Genomic DNA, 22693 nt, shown 5'->3' with positions numbered 1-22693 from the left:
CAACTGGGGATTGAACCAAGGGGTGTGCCCTGATCCTAGGAATGGAACCCTCAACCTCTTGGTGTATGGGATGACACTCGAACCAACTGAGCCACCCAGCCGGGGCTTTTTGTATTTAAATCTTATTAAAATATAGTTTAGCAAGATGTAGTTCAGTGATTGACCATTGACCCATGAACCAGGAAGTCACAGTTCGATTCCCAGTCAGGGCACATGCCCCAGTTGTGGGCTCAATCCCCAGTAGGGAGTGTGCAGGAGGCAGCTGATCAATGGTTCTGTTTCATCATTAATGTTTTTATCTCTCTTCCTCTCCCTTCGTCTCTGAAATCAATAAAAATATATTTAGAAAAAAAATATATATATAGTGTAGTTTAAGAAAGTTAGTGACTCTAGTGAACATTTTTATTTTTGTACTAATGACTCCTGTAGTTATAACCCTCATTTACATTCACAAAATCTTCTTGCACAGTACTATCTTTGATTTTTTTTAATAACCTCACTGAAAAAACCCTTCAAAATAAATACCTAAAAATGTAATATACACTTTTTTGGGGTCATTTTTGCTTGCTTTAGGATGCCTTCATATCTTTTAGCCTTATCAGGACTTAGTGTTAGCACTTACTACTGTCAAAAGCTTTTTTCTCTTTCCCCAGACAACTTTTTGGTAAAATGAAGTTTAATATAATTGCTCATTTCATCTTTTGAAAGACTGTTCAAAGAATATATATTTCCATCGTGCTACTACATATTGCACCAAGAAGCAATTTGCTATTTCTTTATTAAAGTTTAAGAAAGTATTGAAAATTTTTAATGAAAGTTTTAAAAGCTTTAGATTGTTTAAAACATCCCATAGGCACTTTAGTTTTTGGTGATGTATATTACTAAAATACTCTTAAGTGCATTTGCTTAAATTACTTTTTCCGTAAAACCTTATAATTTAAAAAATTAAAGAAAATAGAGGATTGAAAAGCCTTGTACATTTTTAGCACGTATACTCTGTGTCCCACCAATAGTTCTAATTTTAAAGGTATACATTTACAACTTAACTAGGAAACTTGTTCCATAAGTAATTCTAACCAGTTCCTGTATTTATAGGACTTTAGCTAATCCAAGCTTTCAAAGTATATGTTCCTCATCATTGTCTTCAGTGCCATTCCAAGTATTTTAAAGTATCAGAGTGCTTATTTCATATTTCATTATCACTCAGCAGCACGAGAATAATAACTTTGATATAGCATACATAAGCTGAAACTCAGACATTCATTTCTGTCCTTAATTTCAACATTTAACTCCCATCTGTTCTTCTCCCTTTTTTCTGTTTCATTTTTCTGTTTCTGTTTTTCCTCATGCTCTGACATTAAAGTGGTTGCACTGAAAAGACTGCCCTTTTTGAGGAACAGACCGAAGGATAAAGACAAAATGAAGGCCTGCTACCGTCGTTCCATGTGTAAGACTTTATGACAGTTCAGCTTCTTTCAGTTGACTACATTGGCTTCCATTACTAATTTTCACTAACCTTTCTCTGGACTGTGCCAATTTTCTTATTTTACAAAGTGCAGTCTTCCTCTAATACAAGGAGCTGGAAGAATTTTTTTTTTTTTCAAAACTGGCACTGAATTTGCATTATATGTATGTTCACTGATACATACATATACATGCATATGTATAGTTGTACGTGTAATAATATACTTGTAAATTTCCAGTGCTTTCTAAAAGTTGGCAGAAATAAAACCCTAATTTTATGCCATTAGAGACTTTTTCCCAAAGAAATTTACTTAAAGAAAATATAACAGAATGTTTAGCAATAGACATTTATTTCCTTAATGAACTAGATTAAATAAATAAATAAAATGGCCTGTAACCCTTAAAAATGTTTGTCATTCTTTATATAATAATACTCTGGTTTTCCTTTTTTTTTTTTTTTTTTTAAGTGGAATGGGTAATTACATAATCACATTAAATGTCTGTCACTTTGACTATCGTCTCTTTCAGGTTTTTATTAATGGTATACTTATTTGGTTGATAAAATGAATAATTCCTTCAGAAACCTGCTCTGACCAAGGACTCTTTATCATTTTCAATAATGATGCTGTATAAGAACTGCTCTCCATCTTACCTTTATTCATTCCATTTTTGTCACCACAAAACCACATTATGAAGGCTTCTAATTATATTGCACATCACTGCGCAAAAGCATGGCAGTTGTACAGAGTAAAATTCCTTTTCCCATCTTTAAATGGGGTGGAGATGGGATAAAAATATTTACTGAAATTTATTAGCCTTTGGCCTATTCATTTCATTGAGCTGAATGCATGTCATAATTTGAATGACATTGTGGTTACAGTTTTTTGTTTTCACTTGCATTAATCCATAGGGAAAAACCCCCAGATCATTTATAAGACAAAAGAGAAATAAGAGCAAGAACATTAACCGTGCTGATTCATTTGCTTTCATTTGCATCCCAGCCATGAATGACCTGGTGCAGTCCATGGTCCTAGCAGGAGGACAGTGGACAGGTAGTACTGAGAATTTGGAGGTTCCGGATGATATTTCAACGGGTAAAAGGAGAAAAGAATTGGGAGCTATGGCCTTCTCTACTACAGCTATCAACTTTTCAACTGTCAACTCTTCTACAGGCTTCAGATCCAAGCAGTTGGTTAATAATAAAGGTATAGGCCGTCTGCTATTTGCACTGTTGTGGAACTGTTGGCAACAGAAATTTTAATTTGACTTTCCCATGTGTATTTTTTGACAGCAGCAAACGGAAATAGTTATCAAAACAATCTGGCTTTGATTGGAGGGAATTTTTAAAGCATTTCAAAAAATTTAAGACATAAAATAACAAAGTTTTTCCTAAGCTTTTGATAATAAACAGCTAATGAACTGACAAGAAAAGAAAAAGTAATGGAAGTAAAGTTTGAGAAAAGGAGAGAATAATAGAAGCTTAAAAAAAACACACACCTGAAAACACTATGACTTCAAACAGAGAAAAAAAAAAACATGTAGAACAACCGAGGCTCTTGCTTTGCGGGGTCAGGGAGACTGTTCTATTGGCGAGTAAACTCATCAGAGCTATTCTTTTTCTTGCTCCAGTTCCAGTTTTTTGTTGAGTCTAGAAAGATATTAAATAGAGATGTATTTTATGTAATTGAAAAAGAGTTTCCATATTCTGAGTAAATAAAATTTTACAATGTTTTTTTGTTGTTGTTAAGAAATACTTTTATATCTATTTTGCTATTTTATGTAGATGCTACATCCTTTGAAGATATAAGTCCACAAGGTATTAGTGATGATTCTAGTACGGGATCAAGAGTTCATGGTAAGATATGAACTTTATTTAGAGAGTCCTTATTAACCATAGAATGTTGCATTGAATCTGAATGTGCATTGCCAGCAAGGATGTTTTATCTAACCTGCACCTCATACCTCTGCCATTTCTTCAAACCTAATACTCCCCTTTGCCCCTTTTAAGGTTACTGCTTCATCTGAATAGTCTCTGTTTTAGCCAAGGTCATTTATAAAGTATTCCTGCACAATGATTAAAGGTAATTTTGTTGTCATTTTGGTATAAGTTTAAAAGTTCTGAATTTTTACCATATTTAAGAAAATAGAAACTTTAAGAAATCATATTCTGCAGAAGCATCGAACAGACTGTCAAATTACAGCAGGAAGACTGGGGAGTGTTGGGGGTGGGGTAAGAGATCAATCGAAGGACTTATATGCATGCATATAATCATAACCAATGGACACATGACACTGCGGGGGGGGGGGGGAATAACGGAATGTGAGGGGGGGGGGCGGGGTAGAAGAGGCCAGGGGAAGGTCATTGTGGAAAAAAATGAGACATATGTACTACTATTTGTAATACTTTAAACAAGAAAATTAAAAAAAAAACATTCTGCAATGTCAAGCATTCAGGTTTTTAAATTTCTATCTGAAAAATCGTATCTTACCAAACTAAATTATTAACAATAAGTGGATAACATGTAAAAGGAATTTCATATGAAAGCAGGATTTTAAGAAATAGGATAGGGCCATGTTAACTGTGCGGTTGTTTCCCTTCTATGGATAGGAATACAAAACATTAACTGCAGGTGCTCATATTCCTCCGGTTTGTGGCATCTCTGCAATGTGCAGGGTTCTTTGTCTGATCTGTTGTAAGTGACCTAATCACTAGCACCTTTTTTTGGCATGTCACTCTATTAATCTAATACAGTCCTAGTATCCTTTTAGAAATCATATTCAAATCTAATATGCAATTTACCTTCTTTTCTTTAAATTTCAACAATTGTTTCAGACGTGCCCTGTCTTACTAAACTATGTGGTAATGAATGTCTTTGCTCTCTAATGTATACGATTCAGCTGTCGGTGGGCATGCTCGGTGTGTGCAAGTATGCATGATTACTTCCTCAAAGCATTCTGTGATCAGAATGTAAAGTTCAGTGTCAGCAGCTGGAAGTTTTATCACACTGTCTCCTGATGTTTTCATTTAGCTTCAAGACCAGCCAGCCTGGATAGTGGCAGGACATCCACTAGCAATAGCAATAATAATGCTTCACTCCATGAAGTCAAAGGTATGCTGTAGGTAAATTTATTAATATGTTCATCCATTTCCACATTTAAAAGGGAGATGGATGAAGTTTCTAGGGTAAAGTGTGAAATCCAAATCATCTGTTTGGAACATAGTTCCTTGGAATATTTTATACTTTCAACATTGTAGTACAAATGTATTTCAATGTATATAAATGTAAAAACAGGAGCAGTTATTTTGGTTTCCATTTTTTATCTTTCACAGGTAAAATATTTTTATTATAATTTATACTTCAAAAATATCTGTAGTTCTTATTTTACTTATGTTTTATCTTTCTCATTAACATGGTTGTCCTTAATTTTTTCATGATGCATGCACATTGAACTCACAGAAGGAGTTTTACACACACAAAACTTATCCACGAAATAGGGGGAAATATATTTTTTAATTTGATAAGGCAGTTGTGTGTATATATGTGAAACAAGAGCCAAGTGGATGCATATAGCTCATCTAAGAATTATTTCAAATATTTTCCCTTAGTTTTTATTTTTTTATTTTTTTAATACATTTTATTGATTTTTTTGCAGAGAGGAAGGGTGAGAGATAGAGAGTTAGAAACATCAATGAGAGAGAAACATCGATCAGCTGCCTCCTGCACACCCCCTACTGAGGATGTGCTCGCAACCAAGGTACATGCCCTTGTCCGGAATCGAACCTGGGACCTTTCAGTCCACAGGCCGACGCTCTATCCACTGAGCCAAACCGGTTATGGCTGTTATGTAATGTCTGTCTGGAAGCCTTCACTAATACCTTTTTCCTTAAAGGTATACTGCCTACTCAGATTCTGGAATTGTTTAATAGATTATAAAAGTGTTAAAATACTATTCTGTACAGTCTAGAATTGCCAAATTAGAGTCAATGCATTTGTTCCATTGCTCTTTGCATTATAAAATCCTTTTGTCTCCATTTCAGTTTATTTCTATCATTAATGCTATGACTTTTTTGCTATGATCTGAAAAAAAGGGATTTTTAAATTTTTATAATCATGTTTGTATAGCCAGTAGGAAAAAGTAGTCTGAACATATGAAGAAGTATTTGAAAATTTAAGAAAATCTTATTTCTATAAAATTGTTACAGAACTTGAGCCAAATTCTTTCATGACGTACTTTACTCTTTTGTGATTGGAAAACCATGGAAAGTTGCATTTATTATATACTGTATCAGTTTGCTTTTGATCAAAATAAATTAGCACTCTTAAGGAATAGCATAAACTTTAGATAGCTCTTTTCCAGAACTAGTAATTTGCATTCTATACAGTTATTCAACTGAGTGGCCACCATAGCAGCTGTGGAAAGCATGACTTCCCTTATATGCCTATTTAAATTTAAAATTTTTTTCTTTAAGGTCATTTATTAAGGATGAACAGATAAAACTTTAAGGAATAAAAACTTCATAGAAAGGCAAACCATTAGAATTTTTAGCATTTAGAATAGTTTTTGGTTTTAACATTCAGAAATAATTTAAAATTCCTACAGTCACGTTTTGTTCTAAATTGTGAGGTGGTTTACAGTTATAGTTGACTCTTGAAAATATGCGGAGGGGGAGGGGGTCAGCACCCCTAATCCCATGTTATTCAGAGTCAATTTGTATTTAAACCTGTATTTTTAAAAAACATATTAACCATGTATTTATTCGTTCATTTCCTCATCAAATGCATTAAGTGTCTGCATTATATGTTTAAGCTCTGAGTATGGTGGCAAACGTGCTTATATTTGTCAAATTGACAAAATAAAGAAGCAGGCTATGATAGACTGATGAGTGTATGGTAGACAAAATAATCTGGCAGTTGTTAGACTAGTGAAAGATAAACATAGTTACTAAGCATTTCTAAGTAAAGCTTGAAAGTGCCTTCGGCTCTTCGTAAGAACCCCGTCAACAAATCTTTTTACTTATGTAGTTTTAATCTCATTTCTATTATTGAACTCTTAACACACCATTTACTCCGAAAGCAGGTGCAGTTACTATCCAGAGCAGGCCACAGAGCCATAGCAGTGGGGAATTTAGCTTGCTTCATGATCATGAGGCTTGGTCCAGCAGTGGTAGCAGTCCAGTCCAGTACTTGAAAAGACAGACCAGATCAAGTCCAGTGCTCCAGCACAAAATGCCTGAAACTGAGAGTCGAGCACATCACAAGGTCAAAACTGGTTCCCCTGGAAGTGAAGTTGTTACTCTACAACAGTTTTTGGAAGAAAGCAACAAGCTTACCTCAATACAGGTTAGTTTTATAGGTGACCTTAATTTAGATGGGCATTTCAAGTTAAATATCTGTGACTGAACTTTAGAGTTTTTTTGTTGTTGTTGTTAATGCCCGATGATATTTTTCCCATTGATTTTTAGGAAGAGTGGAAGGGGAGGGAAGGAGAGAAACATCTGTGTGAGAAGGACACATCAGTTGGTTGCCTCCACATGTGCCCCCACAGTGGGGGGGGGGGGGGGGGCAGCTAAGGAACAAACCTGTACGAGACCTTGATTGGAATTGACCCCGAGACCCTTCAGTGCACAGGCTGATGCTCTACCACTGAGCCACACTGGCCAGGGTGAACCGAGCATTTTTTTTTTTTTTTTTAAGTAAAGGAGTGTTTAGAAATACTAACAGTTTTATATTATGCAGTCTAATATATCAGGAAAGTAAAAGCATGCCTGATATTCATTAATCTGCTTTGTTTTTTAACAGATAAAGTCCTCAAGTCAAGATAATCTTTTAGATGAAGTAATGAAAAGTTTGTCTGTCTCTTCTGACTTTTTGGGAAAAAGCAAACCCGTTAGCTGTGGTCTGGCCAGGTCAGTAAGTGGAAAAAGCCCAGGAGACTTCTACGATAGACGGACAACTAAGCCTGAACAATTTGTGAGACCTGGTCCTCAAAAGACTGAAGATACCTACTTTGTTAGTTCTCCAGGAAAACCTACACCAGGCACTCAAGGAAAGATAAAATTAGTAAAAGAATCTTCTTTGTCACGACAATCAACAGATAGTAATCCTTATGCCACTTTACCTCGTGCAAGCAGTGTTATCTCTACTGCAGAAGGGACTACTCGAAGGACAAGCATCCATGATTTTTTGACCAAGGACAGTAGACTACCTATGTCAGTTGATCCATCACCAGCTGTTGCTGATAGCCACATCACTGCAGCATCTAGTGAGTACCGTTTACACCAGTGGTCTTACCATAAACTTCACAGCCCAACATATTCTGTAGGTTCTCATGCACAAATTGATTTAGTTACAGATGAGCCTGAGTCTCTATATGCCCAGGCTAGGAACTCAACAACAGAAAGGTCACATTTTCTAAACCAAACTTTTGCCACCATTAATATGTCTAATGACACACTTGTAATATCAGCTAAAGATAGTATAGAGTCATTTACTCATCCTTCTCAGCCATTTTTATCCCTGAATACAGAGTTAGTTAGTAACATAAGTGGGTTACCTCCCAGGCCAGTCACCAGAGTAACTGACCAGGCTTCTGCCTCTTTGGATAAAGCTTCGCAGAAAGATAATAAACAGTTTTCTGATAATCAGATCCGTGGTAACTATAACCCACAGTCTTCTGTAGGTAGCAGTAATCTTATCACTCCTGCATGCCTCTGTCCTGATGACACAGAAGCTGCATTGTTGGTTTCTGAGGATAATCAGACTGTTTGGTATGAATATGGTTGTGTATGATCAAAACTGCACAGTATAATCCTGATGTCATTTGATATGTACTATGCTTCTCTAATCTGACTTGAAGAGCTGCTGTTGAAAAGTATTTGGCAAGGTTCATATTTTTATTTTCAAATCGTGGCATAGTGTTTGGCTGTACATGATGGCTTGTATATAAATGTGAATGTGTAACCACACCAAAGCTTGCATGAAATATTAATTGCATTGTATATTTTCTGCATGACTTTAAAAACCTTAACAATACATGCTCCTCTTTCACATTTCTTGCTGCCTGATAAGAGATTGTTACTTTTAGAAGCATGTTAAGACAGTTGCATGCTATAATTACCAAGAAAGCATTTCCAAGTCATACTTTGTTGCTTCCAAAAAAGAATGCTCATTTCCTCTCTTCCTTCTTCTCATTCCTTTCTTTTTCTTTTTCTAAGAAATATTTCTTTTAAAAATATATATATTTTTATTGATTTCAGAGAGGGAGGGAGAGGGAGAGGGAGAGAGCGAAACATGCCCCCCTACTGGGGATCGAGCCCGCAACCCAGGCATGTGCTCTGACCTAGAACTGAACGATGCCTTCCTGGTTCATAAGTCGATGCTCAACCACTGAGCCATGAAGGCCAGGCCCTTTCTTTTATTTCCAGAATGTGCACCACATATTGCACATGTATAGGAAAATATGTAAAAAAAAAAACAAACTCCTTTTCCTTTGCCATTTAATTATGCCTTCTGTCCTGTTTTATTTTCAAAGAAATAGTTAATAACTCAATACTTTATGTAGCAAATATTAACTACTGCCCATATTTATAAAATTGTTCAGATTTAAAATATTGTTAATATTAATAAAGTTAGTGTAATTCTTAAAAAAAACCCCATCACATTTAAATATGACTTTTACAGTGTCTAGGAGCATTTTCTATGTATTCTATTTCTTTTCTGCACTTTTCTTCATCTTCCTTCAAGATTAATTTTTACTTAGAATCAGAGTTTTTCTAGTTCTTTTTTATTTTAATAGAGTCAGAGAAATAAACCAATCATACTCAATGTGTTGAAAATTTGCATTTTTACTTCTGTAAAAAAAGGTAGCAAGTTTACAAAGTGGTGAAGATTGGTACTTATATAATTTTATAATTTATTATTAAATTATATGTCTGTCCTTAAAAAAGTTTTCTAAAATGAATACATTGTGCTAAAATAAAATATTAGGATTTGTAACCACTTAAACTTAATAGGTGTACTTTTAGTAGAACAAATTTTAGAACTAAGAATAAATATGACTTGTAGCTAAAAAATAACCATATAAGTTAGAGAAAATATTTGCTAACTTTGACCCTGGTGTCATAAACTTTAAAATTGTCTCTTGCTGTGGTCCTTTAAAAGCAGAATCAGCTAAGCTTGAATCTCCCAGAATAAAACAAAAATAAAAACTCATAACTCTCACTTATCTCTGGAGGAGTATATCTTCGCTCTGTCTCTGGAATGTTTTTGCCATTTTGACTTAGCCTAAATATATCTGTTAGTAACAGCCTGGCATCTGAAAGGAATGCTTTGAAATGTAACTTTCTAAAGATGAAGGAAATTATTATTTACTACATGTTGATATATTAATTATTGTTATTAATTGAACCAAAGAACAATCTATAGAGAATCTTTGCTTAATGAAATATGTATCTTTTGTAATTTAAGCCATCCGTTTGTACTTACACAAGCTCATTTCAGGACTAGGCCCCTTCTACTTACACCTTTGACCATACTATTTTTCTCATAGCCAGCTATTACTAAAAGTAGTACGAGAGCAAGTAAATCAGAAAATTTTCATATTTTTAGTACCTCCTAATATATTTTCTGCGTGAATACATCAATCTATTTTATTGTCATTTGTTTTATACTCAATTCTAACATTTTAAATGTTTTTGGTATGCCTTCTTTTATTTTTTCATAACCTAGTAATAAAAATTAATGGCAAATACAGGTGAGATTAGATGGAGGACATATATCAGGCAAATGTAATAATTATTATTTCTTTTCCACATTGAGTCAAGTTTTATTTCTCAACTATTTCAACTTTTTAAATATTATAAATCTGGCCAATTTTTTAATTTAAAATATTAAATTTTAAATTTCATACATTAAGAAATCATGTGCTATTATATTAAAAACTGTGATTATTTTTAAAAATTACTTTTACAGTAAAGAAGTATTTACAACCCAAATGGCTATAGTTACATATACAGCACATTTTCAAAAAGAAGTCGCACAGTGTGCATGTGAGACAGATACATACCATGCCCATGTGTCTTGACGGTTGTCTAAGAATACAGACTAGATTTCCTCCAGAAACTATCAAAAGCTGTGGAGTCATAAAAGTCTCTCGGAACACTATATTCATATAAATGAAATCTTAGAAAGAGGCCCCCAATTAAATACATTTTTTAAAGTGAAAGTAAAACTCTGACTCAATTGAGCAGCTACATGTTTTTTTTCTAAGACATCTCCATAAAAATCCTATGGCTTCACAAAAGATTATTTGAAAAACTATGTGAGATTCAATACCCTAATTTTAAATGAAACTGCATAGTTTCCATTCCTGGCCTAGGTTTCTAGAAATTATACCAATATTATTTGTATGACATTGTAAATTTACACTGTTATGTATTGGGTCCCTTTTAACCAAAACAATTCTAGCCATTACAGTGTAATGAGGTATATTATTTGCCTACAAAATATGCCTCAAGCCCAGGTTTTCTTAGTAATACAAATATTTCATTGTAGATGTTTCTGCCACTGCATGCAAGATTACTTTTTACTTTACAACTATATGTGACCATTTAGTACATAAACATAACAAGTAAACCTTTTTGACACTAGGAGGCATATTATTTCTAGCTTTTAAACTATGAAAATCAGTCTTGAAGTAATGAGATGTCTATCAGATTAAAGAATTTCCCAGAGTTAGATTCCTTCTCCTTGCCCTATTCAATGAGAGCTCTTTAAGTTTCTTATCTTCATGAATTGTATTCTGTTTAACTTTTGATTAAATAACATGAAATGCTTTTTTCCTGCAGATGTGGACAAAGTACAAGAAAGCAGAAATTCAAAAAGCAGGTCTAGGGAGCAACAAAGCTCCTAATTCTATTACCCACTACATGACATGTGGGCCAAGTGGTGAGTTTCTTACTCAAAATGTAAATGAGATTAGTCTCATTTATACAAACTAACAGCATTAAGTATAAGAACAAGTGCATATTGCATTAACAGATGTAAATATTGCTTGCTTAATTCATGACTTCTGTCCTATTTACTAGTAAAGCAAGATGATTTATTTGATTGCCATTTTTTTTTTTTTTTTTTTTTTGCCTGTCACACAGGAAGCAAACCTTTAAGAATTATTTTTCCTCAATTTAAATTTAATTTTAGTAGTGAGTCATGTTTTAGGAATTCCTGTTTCAGTGTGAAGTCTTTTCTTTTTTGTGGTAGGAATACAACTTTGCCAGTGTTTTTGGTAATTGAGGGTAAACTAAATGCCTCTTGAGGAAAACTTACTCTGACTGTCTGTCACTCTCATTCCTATAGAAATATCTGGTGCATGCTGTTCTTGTAGTGGCTGCTCTGTATTTTATATCTCTCTTATCTTCAAGCTTTTCTTATATTTTCTTTCTTCTTTCTACCTTTCAACTAAATACAGAGAGAAAAGTGTCCTTCATTTTCTCAGTATGAAGCCTTTATATCTGAAGTAACAAGACACCCAACTATAGAAATCATTTTTTTAAATCTTTAAGGAGACTTTATACAATTCTGCGTGACTAGAGCAGGCAAGAAACACAAACCTTCATTCCTTCCTTGAATCAAGGAGCACTACTGGAGTCAACTGCCAAAATTTTTAGAAGGTTTTAGGACTTACTATACATTGTACTATTAAGATCTACTGAATAAAGGATGTTCTCTCGCTAAGGACCAAGTGTTTTGAGGTTTCAAGAAGTTCTCCAAGAACAACCTACTTCTTTCATCATTTGTTTATGAATTTATCCATGTTTGCTTAATGCTTCTGCTAAATATTAGCGAAAATCTAGTGATTTATATTTAGTTGTATAATCTAAATCAAATGCTGTAGTATGTTGTGGAATGTAGTATATATCAAGATACAGAGAACCTTGTTTTGGCATGCCAGAGTCTTATTTGATTAGCAGACTGCATGTGTTGGTATTTTTTTTAAGCCAATTATTTTGGTGCACTGAACAAGAAATTCAAGTTTATATGATAAATCTGAAAAATCCATAATGAGATAGGAGTTAAAAAAAATTTACAGTGATATTAATCTTTCCATATTCCCCAATAAGCAACACTAAGCATTCACAAGTGGATCCAAGTTAAGTAAAGAGTGTTTTCCTGAAACATTTCAGTAAGGTGGTTTTCCAGCAAATGGCATTCCCAAGATAAAGTTGTTGTATTTTAACTCATTTCCCTTCTTTAGTATTGGGTTATGTATGTTTGTTTTTTTAACTTGAGAGCTGACTGTTGCTTAAGAAGTTTTCTTATGGCAAATATAATGTAAATAATTTACTATGATCTGCATTTTGCCAGGAACTCACTTATTATTAAGGTTATCACTTAATAAGAATTTTTCTGGTTTTGTCCTTTTTAATATTACATTAAAGTTGGTAACTATTATTGGTACTTTTGACATATTTGTATGCATTTGTTACCTTAAACATTTGAAAGAAGCACAAAAAAGTAGATTTAGTTAATTTAACCCAGGGAAACATCAATTCTTTTTGTAGTTCCAATTTTATATCACAGTTTTATTTTCTTATGAAATCAAAAAAAATGCATTGATACCTGTTAATGGAAATTCATTATTTAACATAAATATCAGAATAATCTTAAAAGTCTTAAATGAGGAAGATACTGACTTTTTAATTTTAACAGTGTACTTCTTAGGCTCTCATTACCAGCTCTAAAAATCTTTTTAGAATAATTCATATTCCTGTGTGTGGTTTATGTGAACTGTGTATCACTAACCTAGATGTCATGAGAAATGTGTTGTTTTTCTCTCCCTCCCTTCCTCTCTCTTCCTCTTCTCCCTCCTCCTCCTTTATCTCTCTCATGTATATTTATCTTTTTGGAGGGGGTAGGCCAGTAGTTATGTTGTAATCAGAGTCTTCTTTCAGAAAGACCATTAATGAAAAGACAGAATGTATAGTTGACCAGAAATTAAATGGAAATTAGCAAACTTGGTTAACTTAGCCACTATTTAACTTCGGTTTGCCACCAAATAGTGCTATAAAGTTAAATCACGTTTAAACTCTTGGCTGAAAGGTGCTGTGTAATGTAAATACAAAGGATTCTTACTAAAATATAGATATTACACAACAGACATATTTAAAACCTATTCTCTAGACTTTGAAAGATCTCTCTCCATCATGACTCCCTAGATTCAAGTATCAAATTGATCATGGGCATCATGGCAGTCTAGAGACACTTGCATGTAAAAAATGTAAATTCATTTTTAGGTGGATAAATGGAAAATAAATATAGAAATTATGGTTTAGCTAAAATACAGTAAGTGGGTAATTTAGGTTTATATTAACTAGCTTCTAATTTGCACAACTAGGACACATCCCAGGACAGTTATTGAAATTAATGAGTAAGAGGTGGCCCAATGAGGGTGAATGATATCACAGCTTGACCTCTCCAGGATACTGATGTCCTAAAATAGAGAACTGCTCACTTAAGCAGCACATTATTCCTTCAAGTAGAAGATGCTAAGGGCAGCCTATAAAGTACTGAATCTGAGTAGGCTGACCTCGAGAAAGCCCAGTTAAAACAACAACCAAGGGAACACTTGAGATTGCAAAAGTAGGAATAGTCTCAATTATATTCATCCCCCTTTTCATAACAATTCAAAAAAGGACTAGATAATAACCACATGAATATTTTACTTTCTCCAGAAGGTATCATTGGAAGCAAACTTAGTAGGAAGTCACTCTTTTTCTTTAAACAAAATAGTATGGCCAACTAGAAACTAACTGGGGCCTTTTTACTGGTGCCTGACATGCTTTTAATTATCTGGTTTTATTCTAAATCTACACCTAACCCCCCACCTGACCCTACCCCCAAAAAACACTGAAGAATTTAATATACAGGGTAAGAGTTTCGGCCTAGAACTCCAATAAAGTGCTTCAGATCTGGCCATGTGGAAATTTTGGTCCAAGTTTTTGAACTGGTGGTTACCAAAGAGTTCATGAAACAGGTTTGTTGTAGCACCTTTCATGCAAGGCATGGTAAGAGCCTACTTAAAAATCACTGTGCATATTACAGAATTGCAGCCACCTCACAAATGAAATACTACAGCCTGCACTGTCTTAACAGTTTATGTCAGTAAGTGAAAAAGATAATTATACCAAATCTGGATTACAATGTGGAATAATGTATGCTAAATGACTTGTATTTTAAGTTACTTAGGAGAAAAGTGATTTTTTTTTTTGCTATACTTAGTCCTGAGATGTATTTTTTTTTTAAGTCTTGAATGAGTAATACAAAAGGAGCCCATTTTATAATATCAAACTTGATGTACATGTTGAAATATTTGGACAATGAAAATGCCTTAAAAGGAATGCTTATAGATAAAGTTGCACTTATAACACCCTTTAACAAAACCTGATTATAAATTGTCTTTTTCTTTTCTACTAAGGTTTCTCTTTTGATGTTTGCCATTGTACTTATAAATGTTATTAAATACCAAATCAAATAATATAAAAGCTGTAACATTTCCTTTCAGAGTAATGCTACTGAGGGATTTGAAGTTGAATAGCAAAATGTTTGGCAGTACCTAATATCAGCCACAGAAATCCAGTTTATAATGACACCATTGTTTATCTTTTTAAAAGCATCACTTTTTATTTTAGTTTTTAACTTTATTTTTTAAAATTAGGTTGGCTTAACATTTGCTTATCAAACTGATATAAAAAAATAAAGCAAAGGTGATTTTTATAACAAGTGGTTAGTAATCATTTAAAATTTGTAAAATATGAGTTAGCCAACTATTCTTTCCTTTCCCTTTGCCCTGGAAAACCAATTTTCACATAACCCATAACCTTATTTAGATGATTGTGTCCTAATCATTTTGGGATGGGTTTTAGAGGTTTTGGGAGAAAGAGAAAAGAGTATCAGTTGTCAATTCCCAAGTAGGTTTCAATACATTAGTAGATTGTTCAGCCCTGGCTGGATTGCTCAGTTGGTTGGTTGCAGGTTCTCTTCTATCCCTGGACAGGGCACATACAAGAACCAACCAATGAATGCATAAATAAGTGGAACAACAAATCGATGTTTCTCTCTCTAAGAAAAAAAAAATCAATAAACAATAGATTGTACAAATCAGTATCTTATTTTCACTCATAGCCATTGGAGGCAGAATGTTAGAGATGGCAACCAGCCTTGTATCCTTAAGCAAGGACATTCTTTGCGGACCTGTTTCTATCAGAGGTGGGGAAGGGCAGTTAGACCACTTATCTAAGGTCTTTGGGTCTATTCATTAAATCTTCATTTTATATGCAAAGCAACCTAAAACATACTGTATCTTAGAGATACAGTACAGAGTAGGTAAAAACTAACATAGCAAATCAGGATAAAGTTTTCATTTATGAAAAGCCTTTCTTATTAACTCCGCATCTCTCAAATCTGTTGTATATTTTATAAAAACTCTGTCATAGACTTGTAGCTTCTAATCATCTATCTACACTAATAAAAGACAAGCATGCAAATTGACCGTACCTTCGCTACACCTTAAGCCATGACAACCAGCCAATAAGAGCAACCATATGCAAATTAACCCAACCAAGATGGCAGCCGGCAGCCACGGAGCTGGAGCAAGCAAGCAGCAGCCTTGGTTGCCCCAATGATGGAGGAAGCCAAGCTTCCCGCTTGCCACGGCCCGGCTATGAGCTCCACTCAAAGCAACAAAGTTTCAATTATAGAAGCTAAATAAACCCGATACCTGCTTTCAGCAGGCCATGGCCATGGAGCTGGAGCTAGCAGGAGGCTTGGGTTGCCCCTGGCAGTGGAGGAAGCCAAGCTTCCCTCCCGCCCGCCCTGGCCGGCTCTGAGCTCCTCTCAAGGCTACAAAGTTTCAATTATAGAAGGTAATTAAATCCCAGAATAAAAAAAAAAGAAAAAAAGGAGAGGCTGGGAACTTCTGTCGCTGGGGGGGGGGGGGGGGGGGCTGAGGGGGGTGGGGAGGGGTATTGGCCAGCCTGAAAACGGCCCTCAGCCCCTCACCCAGGCTGGCCATGCACCCCAGTGGGGACCCCCACCCTGAAGGGGGTGTGACCAGCCTGCAAACACCCATCAGCCCCTCACTCAGACTGGCCATGCACCCCAGTGGGGACCCCCACCCTGAAGGGGGTGTGACCAGCCTGCAAACACCCATCAGCCCCTCACCCAGGCTGGCCAGGCACCCCAGCGGAACCCCCACCCTGACCCAGGACACCCTTCAGGGCAAACCAGCCAGCCCACACCCATGCACCAGGCCTCTATCCTATATAATACAAGGGTAATATGCAAACTGACCCTAACAGCAGAATGACTGGTCACTATGACACACACTGACCACCAGGGGGCAGATGCTCAATGCAGGAGCTGCCCCCTGGTGGTCAGTGCGCTCCCACAGAGGGATCTCTGCTCAGCCACAAGCCAGGCTGACGGCTGCCAGTACAGCGGTGGTGTTGGGAGCCTCTCCTGCCTCCTCAGCAGCGCTAAGGATGTCCAACTGCAGCTTAGGCCTGCTCCCCGCTGGCAAGTGGACATCCCCCCAAGGGCTCCCAGGCTGCCAGAGGGATGTCTGATTGCCAGCATAGGCCCAATCCCCCAGGGAGCGGGCCTAATCCAGCAGGTGGTCATCCCCCGAGGGGTCCCAGACTGCAAGAGGGCACAGGCCAGGCTGAGGGACCCCCCGCCCCCGAGTGCACAAATTTTTGTGCACTGGGCCTCTAGTATATATATAAAGCCTAAACGACCATTAGCTATGATGTGCACTGACCACCAGGGGGCAGACGCTCAACACACAGGCATGGAAACATGGAACAGACTGATGAATCTTGAGGGGAGGGGGCAGGAAGAGATTAACCAAAGATGTTATAAACATACTAGAGGCCTGGTGCACTGTGCACCAGTAGGGTCCCTCAGCCTGGCCTACGGGGATCAGGCCAAAACCTGCTCTCCAACATCCCCCGAGGGGTCCCGGGTTACGAGAGGGTACAGGCCAGGCCGAGGGACCCCCCCATCGGTGCACAGATTCGTGCACCAGGCCTCTGGTATATAAATAAATGCCAAGTGTTTACTTGTACTTTGCCTTTCAGTAACACAAATTAGTATAAATTAAGTACAATATCTCTACCAAATGGGAATTATTTTTTTGAGTGATCAAACCTAGAGGAAAATGAGAATTCTCATGACAAGACCTGTAGACTATTTCTGTAGTCTAGTCTATGCCAGACCCTCAACTGATGGTTTTATTTAAGTGAGGTGGAAAAAATGTCAGTTTTCCTCACTATTTTTTAACTACCTTCTATGTGACAACTGACAATATATAATCCTGGCATCTTACACTTTTCGTATGCCATAACTGAAAGGTGATGAGTAAAATACAATATATTCCAGAAGACAGAAGAAACTTGTTCATATTCACATTTCTAATCTTTGAACAAAGACTAAATAAATCCTTCCAAGGGCCTGTGTATATTCTGCTGCTGAGTTTTAGAATTTCAATGGTATGATTACATTTTCCATCCCTATTTTGAGTGTTTTTCTAGATGAAACTTTTCTAAAGATACACTTTTATAAAAGTAATAATCTTATGTTTTCACTGAAGAAAAACCACTTCTATATTTTTAAAATATATTTTTATTGATTTCAGAGAGGGAGAGAGAGATAAAAACATCAATGTTGAGAATCATTGACCTGCTACCTCTTGCACGCCCCCTGCTTGGGATAGAGCCCACAACCCAGGCATGTGCTTTTGACTGGAATCGAACCAAGGGCCATTTAGTCCACAGGCTGATGCTCTATCCACTGAGCCAAACCAGGTAGGGCAAGAAAAACCACTTTTAAAAACAAATACTCAGTAACAGGATTTTTTAGCTCTTGTCCTATGCTTGTTTCAATTATCTTGCTGGGGAGTTTTTATTCCTTAATTTTCATTCCCAAAAGAGAACCATTATCAACAATATACTTATATTCCTCTTAATTTGTCCCTATATGTGCACTATCACATGCATAATTTTATATATGCTGTTTTGCCATTTGCTTTTTTCAAGTACAATAAGTACCTGTCCAAGATATGTTAATCTTAGTTTTGATGTTAATTTATTCTTAATTTTTGAGGGCATTTCTGTAATGAGTCATGGGGAATGGAGGATGGGGAGTGGAGAGGGATCTGACCTAACACTACCTCAATATATCTTTTTAAAAACGGCTTTAAGATGAAATACCCCTCCTAAAATGACTTAAGTAGTCACCAAATCAAGGTGCTAAATATTCTTATTACTTTTAATGCTTTTTACAAATTAGAAATAAGAAAAACAGCTTTCAGATGTAAATGTATTCTAAACATTGGCCCAATTAGTTGTTTTTATCAAAATTCAGTATTATGGGATCATGTCCTGTCTTCTTCACAAATGTAAGAAAGTCTTCAGGGCTCAACCCCATGGTTGCAGCATTGGTCATGGGATGAAAGTACACCTTTTCATGTCCACCTTCCAAAAAAGCAGAGTCCAGAACAAATTTCACATCTCCATCATCACAGAATAGTGCCAAGGGTGTGGCACAGCCTGAGCCAACTTTTAGCTTTTCTAGCAAGGCTGTTTCATCAGCGAACCGCAGATTTCCACTCCCGACACCTAACTGCTTGGCAAGGTCATTTAAATTAACTTGTCGATCATGAAGCACTGTCACCAGCCAATAGCCTTTTTTCTTTTTGTCTTTAAGAAATAAGTTCTTACTGTGTGCTCCTTTCAAATGTTGGACATGAGGCATCATTTCTTCAACTGTAAACACCTGTAAAATGTCACATGAGGAATTTAAAAATAATATGCATGTATACACACACAGTTACAATGTATTTTGCTTGCTGGGCAAAAACAGCAACGTTAGGAAAAAAACAGCAAGGTTAGGAAGCACTCAGTGCTCTGGATTTCACCCATTATGAAATACAAGTCTTTACCAGCTCAATTCCTCGTATCGGGACCTCAAGTAATTTATCTTAGGTCAGTTCTCTATTCCAGTGTGCTGACTGACCAAGCCCTCACATTCTTAAAATACTTTTTGTCTTTTTTTTTTTTTTCTTTAAATTGAAAGTTTGTAACAGTCCAGATTCCTTAGCATTCCATTACATCTAGATCAGGTGACAACCTCCAATCTACAGGTATGTAACCAGGGTGAGGGTGAGGGCAGGGAATGAGACCCCGGACTGACAGAGAACAGCAGAAAGCTGGCAATATGCACAGGTCAAGGAGCGTGTGTGGACTATATGGGAGGGGAGAGGATCAGAGAAAACGATAGTTCCTGCGTTAAATTTGTAAAGTTAAGAAGACTTTTAATGGACTTCTCTAACCTTTGGAGATTGCCATATTTAGCTATTACCAGTAGCTTTCACGGAAGCTTTGGGTAAATACGTTATGGACCCCGCAGCTCTCAAGTTACAACTGGTTCTGTGAAATATTTGCAAATCTTCATGTACACTAAATCGTGAAAAATACCAGACTCTCACCCTGGTGTCCTGCCGGGGTGCGTGATGCCTGATACGTCGTAGCTACTGCAGAGACAGTTTTCTGCTGGGTGACTTTACACAGAAAGTGGACAAACTGAACAGCATCTCGCAACAGTTTACAATCACCAGTTCTCGGTATGTTGCACTAGTTCTCAATATGAAATGTGAGAAAACGAGAGGAAAACAAGTTTTCTCACAGAACATCATAATCCCAAATCCAGAGGCCTTGGATGCTGTTGGGTCCTTTCCGTACTAGACTTAGACCGTTGGAGGGCCGGACTATAGTTTAAAAAAAAAACTAGTCGGCTGCTAAGCAACAGGCAGCGGCGGCAAAAGCACCCGGCGGGCCGCATGTGACCCCCGGGCCGTAGTTTGGGGACCCCTGCAAGATGTTCGTGTCTGCGGCCTCGCCGGAAAGACGCTACAGCATCGCCCACCCGCCCCGGCCCGGCAGTCCCGGCGGGGGCGTCTCACCTCCGGGTGCTCCACGACCTCCGCGCGGATGGCGAGGGCGTCGAGCCTCTGCTCGAGCGCTGCCCGCAACTCGGCACCCGCCATGCCGCTGTCGTGGCCAGCGGGAGCGGCCGTGGGCGAGGAAGTGCCTGGCATCTGGAGGCTGATGAGAGCGCCTATAGGGCCGCCGCTGGAAGCCCAGTGCCCGCGCCTTCCGGGGTGGGCGGGGCCTTCCGGGGGGATGGGCGGGGACTTCCGGAAGGGGCGGTGCCATCTCCGTGCGCCCCTCCCTGCACGTTCCTGAAAGCGGTCCCTGGACGCAGCCTTTCAACACCTGCGCCGGAGGGAAGATCAGAGAACATGAGAGTTTTGATGTTAAAGTTTGCACCTGAGGGAAGCAACCTTGAAAGAGTAATGTATTGAGACCATCTGGACAGTAAAGGCCACTGAACCGTGTTATGGCCTCTGTATAACATACTACAAACTATCTGGATGGAGGTCTTGTCTTGCAGCCTAAGACAAGCCGCCTAAGTCCCCTTGCTTATTAAACCTGTCACCTGCCGACATGGAGCGGCCTGCCTCTGCGGCTTCTGCTTGTCCTCTGTATAGGGGACGGTTTCAGGTTTCACCAGGGAAACTCCCTGAGTTTGTGAACCATCAGGGAGAGAGTTGGGGGCCAATCCCTATCCTTTTAAGACTTACCAATTTTTTAATTATAATTCCTCTTTACCCTTTCTGCAAGTTAACTTTTGTTATTATTCATCTGTGAATAGTTAGCTGCGGCAGCCTGGACCCAGCTTTTTCAGAAGCAGTTTGCCTGCCTCTGGTGGGGTGGCTTCTGCTATCCTTAGAAACTTCACTGAACCCTTGTATGAGGCCTGAAATGTCACGTTAGGGTTTCATTTATGAAATTAGATTAAGCCTCAAATCCCAAATAAACATAGGTAATCCAAGGGACGTCTAACTCCAGTGAGAATAGATTTAGGTCATTTCTGGGGTGCAAACTGAAGGCCTGGAAAAGGAAGCCCCTTCAGAAGACACAACAAAGTATCTATCTGGGTCCTCACTGCATAGGCCTTGGTGGAAACTGCAAGAACTGACTTCACAATTTCACCCAGGTTGGCCTTGGACAGCACATGATAGCACTTCTCAGCTTGCCCTCGCTTGCATGGTTCAGTGGATAGGGCGTTGGCCTGTGGACTAAAGGGTCCTGGGCTCAATCCGGTCAAGGGCACATGCCCGAGTTGTGCGCTCGAGTGTGCAGGAGGTATCCAATCAATGATTCCCTCATCATTGATGTTTCTGTCTCTCTCCCTCTCCCTGCCTCTCTAAAATCAATAAAAATATATTTAAAAAAATAATAAAACTTTTCAGTTTAACCACTTCTAAAAGCTACTGAGCCATGTTTCCCTACTAATTATTGTTTCATCTAATTATTTGATCTCTGATTATGAACCAACGGGCTACTTACTACTCATGGCCACCTAAATTCAGGTCAATAACAAAAGCAAACATACTAGAGGCCAGTGCACGGAATCCGTGCACTCAGGGGGCGGGGGGGTCCCTCAGCCCAGCCTGCACCCTCTCGCAATCTGGGACCACTGCTCCTAACGGCTCGCCTGCCTGCCTGATCGCCCCTAACCACCTCTGCCTCAGCCCCCGCCACCGCAGCTTCATCCAGAAGGACGTCTGGAAGGTCATTCAGCTGTCTGGTCTAATTAGCATATTATGCTTTTATTATTATAGATTACTGAGTACTTAGAAAACAGACAAGGGATAGAGGCTTACCTGGAACTTTTTTTCATGTTTATTCTTTTATTTCCCCATTTGTGAATTAGCTTTGTGTATGTCTTGGCTCATTTAGCTACTGTATAAATGTTAACGACTTTCACATTCAACCTAATTTTTATTAAGAAGACTCAATTCATTAAAATTTATTTTGGCATGTAAGGTTGGTGGGGCTCACTTTTTTTTTATTAGCTTTTCCTCTAAGAATGAAAGTAGAAAGCAATCAATAACAAGATCACCCTTTGGAAGATAAGGCATAGCCCGAGTGAATGTCCTTAAATATTTGAAGACTTTGAAGACTAAATATCCAAATCCAATCACAGTGACTAGAGAGTAAGCAAGGAAAGAATAATTGGAATCTGATTGTACCTAAGCAATGTAAATTATGTCCCAAAAGTAGGAAAACATTAACCAAGGTTAGGATGTCCGTGGTAGCTACAAAAGA

The 22693-nt window shown here is 37.5% G+C and overlaps 2 protein-coding genes across 6 annotated transcripts in view; one reads left to right on the top strand and one right to left on the bottom strand.

The window, feature by feature from the left end:
* The window catches only part of CCDC88A (coiled-coil domain containing 88A), a 109487-nt gene extending 94222 nt beyond the window's left edge, over positions 1–15265 (top strand). Inside the window, exons 26-33 of one of the 5 annotated variants that reach the window (XM_070429236.1) lie at positions 1364–1447; positions 2466–2669; positions 3248–3319; positions 4494–4574; positions 6541–6806; positions 7266–7728; positions 11312–11411; positions 12026–15265. In XM_070429236.1, coding sequence (XP_070285337.1) covers positions 1364–1447; positions 2466–2669; positions 3248–3319; positions 4494–4574; positions 6541–6806; positions 7266–7728; positions 11312–11376 — 1235 coding nt within the window. In that variant the 3' untranslated portion in view covers positions 11377–11411; positions 12026–15265. Of the gene's footprint in view, positions 1–1363; positions 1448–2465; positions 2670–3247; positions 3320–4493; positions 4575–6540; positions 6807–7265; positions 8646–11311; positions 11412–11931 lie in introns of those variants that run through there. The other 4 variants (XM_070429237.1, XM_070429235.1, XM_070429238.1 and 1 more) reach the window with 4 other exon arrangements.
* Positions 15266–18761: 3496 nt separating this feature from the next.
* On the bottom strand, positions 18762–22672 carry LOC139019421 (prolyl-tRNA synthetase associated domain-containing protein 1). The gene is made up of 3 exons (XM_070428438.1): positions 22249–22672; positions 20482–20794; positions 18762–19295 (listed from the first exon to the last, which is right to left on the bottom strand). The coding sequence occupies exons 2-3, from the start codon at positions 20614–20616 to the stop codon at positions 18861–18863; spliced, it is 570 nt and encodes a 189-aa protein (XP_070284539.1). The 5' UTR covers positions 20617–20794; positions 22249–22672; the 3' UTR covers positions 18762–18860.
* Positions 22673–22693: the final 21 nt, after the last annotated feature.

The sequence above is a fragment of the Myotis yumanensis genome, unplaced genomic scaffold (genome assembly GCF_028538775.1).
Source record: "Myotis yumanensis isolate MYYU_CA2020_CCGP unplaced genomic scaffold, mMyoYum1.0.hap1 SCAF_11, whole genome shotgun sequence".
NCBI classification, from domain to species: domain Eukaryota; kingdom Metazoa; phylum Chordata; class Mammalia; order Chiroptera; family Vespertilionidae; genus Myotis; species Myotis yumanensis.
Note: the sequence above shows the minus strand (reverse complement) of the source record. Positions and strands in the feature narration are given on the sequence as shown.